Source organism: Mastacembelus armatus, chromosome 7 (genome assembly GCF_900324485.2).
Source record: "Mastacembelus armatus chromosome 7, fMasArm1.2, whole genome shotgun sequence".
Classification (NCBI taxonomy): domain Eukaryota; kingdom Metazoa; phylum Chordata; class Actinopteri; order Synbranchiformes; family Mastacembelidae; genus Mastacembelus; species Mastacembelus armatus.
Genome location: NC_046639.1, coordinates 8470324 through 8482114, shown reverse-complemented (window position 1 = coordinate 8482114; position 11791 = coordinate 8470324). Strand labels below are relative to the sequence as shown.

At 38.7% G+C, this 11791-nt stretch overlaps 1 protein-coding gene across 1 annotated transcript; it reads left to right on the top strand.

The window, feature by feature from the left end:
- Positions 1-2144: 2144 nt before the first annotated feature.
- letmd1 (LETM1 domain containing 1) lies at positions 2145-11676 on the top strand. Its single transcript, XM_026332787.1, has 9 exons — positions 2145-2273; positions 2563-2717; positions 3368-3483; positions 9063-9145; positions 9368-9554; positions 10443-10544; positions 10672-10824; positions 11071-11167; positions 11450-11676. Exons 1-9 carry the CDS (start codon positions 2158-2160, stop codon positions 11524-11526), a joined length of 1086 nt encoding a protein of 361 aa, XP_026188572.1. The 5' UTR covers positions 2145-2157; the 3' UTR covers positions 11527-11676.
- The last annotated feature ends 115 nt before the right edge of the window (positions 11677-11791 follow it).

The following is an 11791-nucleotide window of genomic DNA, read 5'->3' as shown; positions in this document are numbered from 1 at the left end:
CCTCGCTTCTTTAACTGCTCACGTCACGTGACTAATTCTTCGTACCTTTTCGTAAAAAAAGACAATTCGGTGTTTGAGTAGAACAAAAGAAAACATTACTGTCACGCCACTGCAGCTACAACAATATTATTACACTTATGAGATTCATAGTTATTTTGTTTTTATTTATATAAAATAGATATTTTATGCCCTGCGACAGACTGGTGACCTGTCTAGGGTGTACCCCTGCCTTCCACCCGAGAGAGAGCTGGGATAGGCTCCAGCGGATCCCCGTGACCCTGAACAGGAAAAGCGGGTATAGAAGATGGATGGATGGATGGATAGATATTTTATTATAAATATATTTATTTTATACTGTTGGTTTTGTTACCGTTACATATAGTATATAGCTAGATCATACTACGTTACTATAATGTCACTATTTATTTTGTAATGCCCATTTTTATTTCATTTTTTGGACAAACATCACACTAGGCCTATTTTCATCTTTTTAATATAAGTTTTCATAATGCAATATTTAATTTCATGCATGTGCCCCCCTTTCCACCTTGTAGATCCGCCCCTGTGACATCATTTTTATTCCTTGTCATTTCTTTATTCCATGATGTCACTTTTCACATTATGACTTTTTTATTTCACTAACACTGCACTCAAATATTCAATTCAATTCAATTCAATTTATTTGTATAGCACCAAATCAGAATACAAATCATCACAAGGCACTTTACAAAAACAAAAAACCCAACAGTGGAGAGGAAAAAGTCCCTTTAATGGAAGAAAAAACCTCCAGCAGAACCGGGCTCAGTTTGGGCGGCCATCTGCCTCGACCGGTTGGGGTGAGTGGATAGAGGAGAGAGAAAAGAACAGCAACAATAAACAACAAATAGACACTGCAGGTTGGTGGGGCCAGTAACTGCACATCAGCGATATACAGCTCCAGGACCGGGACACTTGCAGAGGGTACAGAGAGAGAACAGAGAGAGAGGGAGAGAGCACAAACTAGGGGAGAGAGAGAGAGCACAAGGTTAGTAACATTCAATGGTGGAATATAGATGTGAGGGGGGAGGAGAGGAAGAGAGGGGAAGGGAAGGGATGGGGGGGCCGCGGTTGGTGGAGCTCAGTGTACCGGTGGTCCTCGGGCAGTCTAGGCCTATAGCAGCATAACCAAGGGATTTTGTCAAAGAGGAAGGTTTTAAGTCTAGCTTTAAAAATACAGAGTGTCTGCCTCCTAAACCCAGACTGGGAGCTGATTCCACTGGAGAGGAGCTTGATAGCTAAAGGCTCTGCCTCCCATTCTGCTTTTGGAAACTCTGGGAACCACAAGTAGACCTGCACTCTGAGAGCGAAATGGTCTATTGGGATAATATGGTACTATGAGGTCTTTAAGGTATGAAGAAGCTTGATCATGAAGGGATTTGTATGTGAGAAGAAGAATTTTAAATTCTATTCTGTATTTTACAGGGAGCCAATGAAGAGAAGCTAATAGCCTATAGGAGAAATATGATCGCTCTTGCTAGTTCCTGTCAGGACTCTGGCTGCAGCATTCTGGATTAACTGGAGGCTTTTTAAGGAGATACTGGGACATCCAGATAGTAATGAGTTACAGTAATCTAACCTTGAGGTAACAAATGCATGGACTAGTTTTTCTGTGTCATTTTGAGACAGGATGTTCCTAATTTTGGCAATGTTGCACAGGTGAAAGAAGACAGTTCTAGAGATTTGTTTTATGTGTGAGTTAAAGGACATGTCCTAGTCAAAAATAACTCCAAAGTTTTGCACAGTAGTGTTGGAGGCCAGGGCTATGCCATCTAAAGTAGCTATAATTTTAGAAAAGTTATTTCTGAGATTTTTAGGCTCCAGTCTCTGTAATAAGATGTTGTGGCTAAATATCCAAAAACTAAACCAAAAAAGAGACACTAAATGACCATAGCAACATTTAAAAGATTTTTTATGCACTGGGTTTGTGCCACCAGATTTACCTGGTTATGGAGACCCAAATGACAGGGTGAAAAACCTGGTATTTGAGGACAGCTGTGTGTACTATTGACGTTTACCCAGTTGGTAATCCAGCCTTGATTACCGTAATTATGTGGCCTTTTGGCTTTGCGGTGTATGAGCGTCATTACGGTAACGACTGGGCGGTTCGCCTTATCATTCATGGCGCTGTCCTGTTCCAGTCTGTGTAGCCACCTGTCTTTGGTCCGACTGTGTGGCCTCCGGACAAACACAATAACAAATGGACTTTATTCTCCCTACGTGTCCTGGCAGCCCAGGTATGTGTACAACTCTTTATAGTTTGTGCGTTTCTTTTACTCTCATATTTCGCTATGTCTGTAACTCAGTTCCTCGGCTAACAGCTAGCTAGCTGCGGTCTGATAGCAGCTCAGTGGCACTGAAACAGACCATCATGTACACAGAGCACATCGTGTTTTAACTTATGATAGGTTTCTTTGTGTGAGCTAATGTTACTGTTCAGCAGGTCATTAATGTAATCTCTCTAACCTAGGTGCTTTTTGTCTGAATACCTAAATAATTTTTAATAAGATCTCTTCCGTTTCCCAGGTCATGCCTATGTAGACAGTACTCGTCGTCCACTGGTAGAAGAGGTATTGGGCGATTTGTCTCTTCCAGGATCCGGTGGGCAAATACCAAATACGAAGGTTTCCTCAAGAGGAGATTTCCCCGCTTTTACCAGCTTTACCACACCTTTGTGGAAGGTAATCCCTCGTTCACCTCACCTGTTTCAGTCACCTACAGATGTAGACTGAAAATTATTTAGAGAGTTTAGTACCACTCTCTGGTAAGGCATTATTTAAATAGGCTTTGTAAGCTCCACATGAAGGCTGTTTAGGCACAATGACATTTTGGTTGTGGAAATTCTTCCTGCAGTACTGTCAATAAAACTGAACAATAAGTCAAAATGAATGTACAGTGTACAAGAATGTAGACTTTATGGCAGAACATTTGGATGAGATTGCATCACATTGTACAGGTGAGTCTGTATAGGCCAGGACTCTGAAGTGAATGATCATCTTTTCAGTGTCGCACATTAGCCAGAGAAACAGTTTACATTGTCATTACTCTCCATCATTTTTGTATTTGGTTGAGTAGTATTAATGGAACGTGCTTAAAAATAATTTTCCTTTTGAATTCACTGTAATGGCAGGAGTTGTATAACACAAATACATGAGTTATTCTTTTGTCTTACCTCACAGTGGACAAACATTGTATACAAGGGGTCCAAACAGCATAGCATAGTGTCTGAACACATTGTAAAGTACTTTGTTTCCAGGTTGAAAACCACTGAATAAATGCACTGCATTTCCATAGTTTTAATATTTTAAACATAATAGTTGTCATTTTCCAGGATTCAAGTTACTGTTTCAAGATGCCAAGGATGTGAAGAGAATAAAAACAAAGATGTTCTCAGATGGAATAAAGTTCCAGGATTTGCCCTACAGGGAGATGGAGAAACTCAGACAGGTGGGTTTTTTTTCTTTTACTAAATGAGCCTCACCACACTTAAACACTAAAAAAACAGGGTGTTTGGACCATTAGAATAAAGAGTTATAGTCACAAATGATTAGGGCTGCAACAGTTATTTGATTAATTGATCAGACAGTCAAAAGAAAATAAATCTGCCACTGTTTAATGTATTTTTACTAAAAATTGCTAACTTTTGCTGGTCCCAGCTTCTTAAATCTAAAAACAAAATGCTGTTGTTCATCATATATAATAGTAAACAGCTTATAACTGATGTTTAAAAATATCACCACCTTGTGCAGTGGGAGATTTGAACAGCATTTTTTTTTTTGACATTTTACAGACAAAACATAGGCAAAGGCAAATTTATTTGTATAGCACCATTCATACACTACGTAATTCAAAGTGCTTTACAAGGCATATAATTACATTAAAAGCATGGAAAAGAGCATTTAAAAATAGACATTTAAAATAAAAAAAATTTAAATAAAATAAAGTAAATTAAAATAAGATGTAAAAAGCACATTAAGAAAACAAAGATGAACAATTATTTGAAGGCATCAGTAAACAACAGTGTTTTCATTCCTGATTTAAATGAGCTGACAGTTTGAGCAGACCTCAGGTGTTCAGGAAGTTTGTTCCACAAGTGAGGAGCATAGTAACTGAATGCTGCTTCACTTTGTTTGGTTCTGGTTCTGGGAACACACAGTAGACCTGTCCCAGATGACCTGAGGGGTCTGGAAACCTCATAGGGAACTAATACATGTTGAATATATTTTGGTCCACAACCATTTAGTGCTTTATAAACTAGCAATAAGATTTTAAAATCTATCCTTTGACTAATGGGAAGCCAGTGTAGTGATCTGAGAACTGGTGTGATATGGTCCAGTTTCCTGGTGTTTGTAAGGAATCCAGCATTCTGGATTAGCAGCAGCTGCCTGATTGACTTTTTGCTAAGACCTGTAAACAAGCCATTACAATAATCTAACCTACTGAAGATAAATGCATGAACAAGTTTTTCTGCATCTTGTTTAGACAGAAATACTTTTATTCTAGCAATGTTTTTCACGTGGTAATAGGAAGATTTAGTGATGATTTTATGTGGTGGTTAAAATTCAGGTCTGAGAATGATTACACCACTCTGGCTTGATTTGTAGCTTTCAATTTCATGGAGTCATGGTGAGCGATGACCTTTGACCTTTCATTTTTGGGGCCAAAAACAATCACTTCTGTCTTGTCTGTATTGAGCTGGAGAAAATTCTGGCACATCCATTCTTTGACTTGATTAATATACTCACATAATGAAATTAGAGGACTATAGTCATGAGATGATACTGATATATAAAGTTGGGTGTCATCTGCATAGGTATGGTAGTCAGTGTTGTAGTATTCCATAATCTGAGCAAGGGGCAGCATGTAGATATCGAATAAGAGAGTTCCGAGAATAGACCCTTGAGGAACCCCACATTTAATTTTTGTTAGCTCAGACTCGTAATTACCAGGTGAGACAAAATAGTCTCTATCTTGTAAGTAAGATTTTAACCAATTTAACACTGTGCCAGTAACTCCCACCCACGTTTCTAGTCTATCAAGCAGCACATCATGATCAACTGTGTCAAATGCAGCACTGAGATCCAGTAGTACTAAAACAGAGGTTTTAGATTCATCATTATTCAAATGTAAATCATTTAAAATTTTAATAAGTGCAGTCTCAGAGCTGTGGTGTGCATGAAATCCAGACTGAAGTGCATTAAAAAGATTGTTTTGCACCATAAAACTGAATTTGTTGAAAAACTACTTTTTCAATTATTTTTCCCAAAAATGGAAGATTTGATATTGGCCTGTAGTTAGTTACTGCTGAAGCATCTAGATTAGGCTTTTTAAGAAGAGGTTTTATAACAGCAGTTTTTAAGGCCTGGGGAAACTTCCCTGACCGAAGAGAACTATTGACAATCTGTAATATATCTGGAGCTAAGCTGTTAAAAATATTTTTAAAAAAAATTGTTGGTAAAATATCAAGGCAGCATGATGTAGATTTTAATTGTAGAAGAGTTTCTGCCAGAGCTCTGTGATCAAAATGTTCTAGATTCACTGGAGAACAAGGAGGCACAGGTGATATTGTCATATTCCTTGAACTGCAGCTAGATATAGTTTGTCTTATCTTTGATATTTTATCTGTGAAAAAAGCAGCAAAATCATTGCATGACTTTTTGGACTGCAGTTCAGAAGGAACAGAGGCTACTGGGTTTGTGAGTCTGTCTACAACAGAAAACAATGTGCAGGCATTATTGCTGTTTCTATTGATAACCTCTGAGAAAAACGATTGCCTTGCATTTTTTAATTTTTGGTTATAGTTGTGAAGACTCTCTTTGTACAAGTCGAAATGAACCTGGAGTTTGGTTTTTCGCCGCATGCTTTTAATTTGTCTGCATATTCTTTTCTGAATTTTAACCACTGTGGCATTTCTCCAAGGTGACTTTTTTCTTGCTGACAATACCTTGGTCTTAATTGGGGCAATGGAATCAATTACAGTCATAACTTTGGAACTGAAACTGCTTACAAGATCATCAACAGGCGCTGATGGCATGGTTGGTGATGGTGCAAAAGCCTGAATGAATAATGCACAGCTCTTCACATTAATATTCCGCTTTTTGGCTACCTCTGTTTCACCCTTGTTCAAAACAACAGGGGTGGTTGTTTTTAAAAAAACACAGCAATGATCAGAAAGAGCAACATCGGTCACCACCACCTCAGAAATATTAAGACCTTTAGAGATTATTAGATCCAGTGTGTGTCCCTTGATATGTGTTGGATCTGTTACATGCTGAGAAAGCCCAAAGTTGTCCAGGATGTTCAAGAGCTCTTTTGCACTTACATCATTGAGATTATCAACATGCACGTTAAAGTCACCAACTAAAACAATGCAATCAAAATCAATGCATACAATAGATAGTAATTTAGCAAACTCGTCAAAAAAAATGTGCATTGTACTTTGGGGGTCTATAAATAGTTATAAATGTTGCTCGACAGGAGGATTTGGTATGAAGGGCAACATATTTAAAGGAGTCAAACTTTCCATATGATATGTTTTTGCATTTGAGGCTATCATTAAATAAAATGGCAACTCCACCTCCTTTCTTATGCATTCTTGTTTCACTTATGAGACTGAAATTTGGAGGGGTTGATTCAATAAGAACTGCAGCCTTATTATCTTGTCCTAAACATTTTTCAGTTAAAAACATAAAATCAAGCGTGTGCTTAATAATAAAATCATTGATTAAAAATGATTTGCCTACCTGACATTTAAAAGAGCTAAATTTAGTGTGTTAAAAACATTATTTTCCCCATGTTTCTCTGTAGATTTACCAAACTTTTTTGCATACTGGGCCATGGCTTTTCCTGGAGAGAGCCATGACTAACAGTATTGCAGCCTGGACCCAGCACATATCAGTTAGAGCTTACTGTGCTGTTATCAGGCTGTGGAGACAAAGAATGATTTCGGTGATGGCGTGGAGGAGGGGGTGGTGGATGCTGCAGTTGTGATGATTGCAGCAGAGCTTGCTGAGGAATAGGTGGAGCATGCTGCTTTGAGGGGCTTCTGGGTGTGAAAATTACACCGGGGGAGGAGGTCAGTTTGGGCCCAGTAGTGACGTGCTTCGTCTGATTGGTGAGGTTCTTGGTGATAGGGGATAGGATGCCCAGAGAAGATAGTGAACTAGGTGGGGTTTGCGGGGTTGTGGGATGTGAATCCTCACAGGCAATGTCTGCTGGTGGAAGGGGTGTGACCTCCTCATCTTCGACAATCCACCCCCCTTAAAAAGATGCCTGCGATCCCAGAAATGGTTAAAATTGTCAATAAAATGTACTGAATGGACATCACATGCAGTTGAAAGCCATGTGTTCAATGCTAGTTTTCTCAGTTCCTCCTCTGACTGGTGGTAGAAGTCCACTGATTTGAAAACTTCTGCATTTAGCGACCTTACTGTGTTTAGCAGATTATTAAAGTCCTTTTTGAGGATTTCGGACTGCTGCTTCACAATATCACTTGCCCCTGTGTGTAGTACGAGGTTTTTCAGAGTTGGATTTTCTGCAACAACACTCAGGATTTTGTCAGTTATGTCAGAGACCATATCTTTTGGGAAATATAGCACTTTTGTGTTGTTACTGCATATCCGTCTCACATCTTTTATGGCAGAGTCACCCACAATCAGAGTCTGAGGCCCTGTTAACTTTCCTCTTAGCTTTCTGTCTTCTGATGTGCTTTCAGACCTTACCCCTCTCTGTGGATGTGGGGGATTGTCCAAGTCATCAGATGAAGATCCACGGTCCTGCAGTAGTGGAGCGAATCTATTTTGTAGCTGTACAGTTGGTTCCTTAGGAGTTTTGTTGCTCTTTTTCCATTTAGCTGTTATCCATGGCTGAGCTTTCCTCTGCACAGGAGTTGAGGAGGATGATAACGTTGGCCAGCCTGTCGCATCACAGATCTCTGGGCGCTGAGTTCTGCCTGTTGCTTGTCCTCTCATGTCAGAGGGAAGTGATAGTCTTTGGCTTCCTGGAGCATTCCAGGGAGGACTGTTACCAGTAGTTTTATTTACCCGGACACAACCCTCCTGTTGCTCGGTCTTGTTAATGCTAGTCCCTGTATGCTAGCATGCTCTTGTCTACTATTATGATAGAGTGGTAGAGTAGTGTCCTTCTTCCCAAACAGTCCATTTATCTCCGCGTTCATCTCTAACCTTTGCACTTTAGTTTCCAGCATAGTAATTTTCTGTAGGAGTTTGCTGTAATCGTCCTCAGAGAAGGGAGGCATGATCATGGAAGGTTGGTCAAAAAGAAAAAATAAAATCCTCACTAAAATTCGAAGTGCAGTTAAAAAAGTGTATTATAAAATCATTGGGTAAGAATAAATGAAATGAAAAGGAATAAAAGCAAAGTAAAACTGGCAGAAGCAGAAGAGCGTCTGCACTCTTCAGAAACAGGAAGTACAAGTTGTGAAAACATGCTAGATGTAATTTGGTTATCATTATCATAATTAACCACAATATAAAATTGAGAGGAGTGGCTGTTAGTATGTAAAAAATGTCAACTTGGCACTTTGATTAAAATTGTTATGATCAGCATTTTTAATACCAATTAATTATTCCCTCAATTAATTTGATGCATAAAAAACTGACCATTACTACAGAGGACACTGGTAGCATCTCTTGTATAATCCACAGTCAAAACATTTTTCAAGTCAAATTTAATGCTAAAAAGATGTGGAATTATGCTGAAGTTTATATAGCTTTGATAAAATTTGTAAGGTGTTGTACTGAATAATGACTCTGGATTTCGATCCACCTCTTACATCATGAAGCAATATCCAGTCTACTGCAGTAACACTACAGAGTTTATGATTGTTGGTTGAATTAAATAAAATTAGAAGTCTGAGCCTCAGCAGCAGATTTCAGGAGTTAAGGAAATTCATTAGTATTCATATAGTGTATAGTATTTCAGTTAAATGCAGTGCCATTGTTTCACTTCAGGTCTGTAATGTTTCTTGTCTTGTCACCGGTTTACTTGTTACTCTTGTTACACAGTTTCGCAGAGATATGATCAAGGCTGTTCCACTGGTGATGATATCGATTCCTCCCTTTGCCAACTACCTGGTTTTTGTCTTGATGTAAGTTACTATAAAATGATCTTTTTATGTCATTTGGCACCTTATATTCATATTGAGCAAAGCATTGTGAAATTACTGACAGTACTGTTCATGTGTATCCCTTTTAAATAATATACTGTGTACTACAGTGCTCTGGATATTTCTTCCTGTTTCAGTCCCTGTTCATACACATTTTTCCCATCACGCAGCACTTTGCTATCTTCCTGTCCTGTTCACTGCCAGGTACTTTTTCCCCCGCCAGCTCCTGATCCCTCACTTCTGGACTCCAAGGCAGCATGTAGAGTTTCGGGGAGTGTACCATTCTCTCAGGACTCAGCATCACCGGCCAGTGCTCAAAGAGCTTGAGCATTTGAGCTGCCAGATCAAAGATGCTCAGCTGCAGGGTCGCCTCAAGGAACTTTGTGCTAAGGTAAATGAATGCATCAGAATTATTGCTAATAGGAACGCTGTGGTATGCTTAGTAATACCGCTTTCTGTTTGCAGATTACATCTAAGGTTTCTGACAGGTTTATACATTATTATACCATAGGATTAGTGAATATCATTATACTATAAGATCACCAAATACATAGAAAACTGATAATTTGCAATTTCCAGAATCTGGTTACACCAACTGGTTTAAGTTCAAACTTAGACTGGTTATTTATATATATTTACATAAAATAGAGTGGTACAGTAAGTCGAGATTTACACATCACCCAGTTACAACTGATTGCATTACACAAACTAGTGGTTGGAGAGAATTACTGTTTAAACTCTGTTTTGTGTCTAACTGAACCAACTGATAGATTCACTCAGAAATATATTTAAGTACAGTATAGAGGTGCATTTTACCTCTACATTCATTTAACAGCCCTATTATCTATTTACAGCAGATTAAAATCTTATATAAATCATGTAGGTTGACAACACAGCTTTTTGTTTCATTTCTGTTTCTTTCTGTTACATTTGGAAATCATGTTAGTCATGTTGTGTAACTTTTTGTTGGCTATTCTACAGATATTTCCCAAGAACTGATTTACACATTGCGTACGTCTTTACCACAAGACATTTTGAAATTTTGATGGTGCTGAGTTAGCACATTACTAGCTGGAAATTAACAGTATTAAAATTTAACAGAAATAACTTTACACACAAACTGTGTGCATTCTTAAATCGGATATGATCATTGTGAAATGCAAGCTGAAGCTATGCTCCAGTTTGTGGGGCTAAGACAATAAAAGTGTTTAAAACACTTAATGCTATTGTAATGAGCTCTTGTGAGCTCTCACCGGTTTAACTGTTTGTGCATTTTCAGGTACAAAGTGGCGCAAACCCTAATGTGTCTGAAATTCTTGCTGTTCGAAGCCTGTTTTCCAGACCCCCTTTAGGCCTAATGACTATGAGTGTGGCTCACATGGTCAGTACAACTCCACTCTTCCCTCACATTATGCACAAACACACTCTGCCCATTTATTTGATGGGAAGGGGAAAAGGCTATGGACTCCACTAGACCATATCTTTTGTTTGTCTTCATGGCCACTCAGAGACACATCAGTCCCCTGGTCTTCCTGACGCCTCGCCTCCCTGGGTTCTTGATTGGCCGGCGGCTAAACAGCCATGCCCTAGAACTGCTCCAACTGGACCGGGCACTCAGTAGGCTGGGCCCTCACCAGCTGAGTGATGCTGAACTCAGACAGGTCTGTAGGACTTGACTTAGAAGAATAAGCCATTAGATATTACCTGCATATCTAAGTTATGATAATGAACAAGCACAAACTTTTTGTGTTTATGTTCGTCCATCAGCTGGTGAAATCAACAAGAGCTAACTCGAGTCAGGAGTTACTGACCAGTGAACCCAGACTGGAGGTGTTTGTCAGATCTACTCTGATTGATACCTAAATGATAAGCTGTATGATAAATACATAATATTTTCGGTTTCCCAGGCTTGTTTTGTCCGGGGGCTCAATTCTGATAGTGTTGGTGTTTACCAGTGCCGTGAGTGGTTATCCCGATGGCTTCAGGTGTCCACTTCACTGAAAGGTATTTTCATTATGATATACAGAATATTTGTATTTTTTGTAACTATGGGCATGTCTCTTTTGTGCAGTCCATGTAAAATGGAATATCACCAATGTTATAAGATACATTATATGTTCCATATTGTTAATGTGCCACGAATTTCCAAAGAGCAAAGTTAATTTAGCTTTTTTGTTGTCTTATGATGAACAGATACCATGCTATATGACATTCAAAAAAAAGGATTGAACAGCTTCTGGCAGCATAATCCAGTTGTCTAAAATATCTTTGTCTTTACTTTTGCAGACTCAGAGGTGTCACTGCTGCTGCACAGCATTGTAATTCTCTCAGCCAACTTCCCAAATGGTCCTAGCTGCCACTGACAGGAAGCCTGAAGCAGTCTGCCTTGTGATTATGTTCTCGTTTGTGCACTGGCAAGCAAATTGTAACAATGTCAACATTTTCTTTTTGTTAAGGAAAAAAAAACAAAAAAAAAAACATTTTAACACTGTTCTTAGCCAGGTTAAAAAAAACCACTTAACCCAAATCAGCAGGTCTGCAGCTGTAAGGATCCTATTAGAAAATGCTCTGCTATTTTCTAAGTGAAATTATTACCTAAACTACAAATGACAAAGTACATGTGCAATT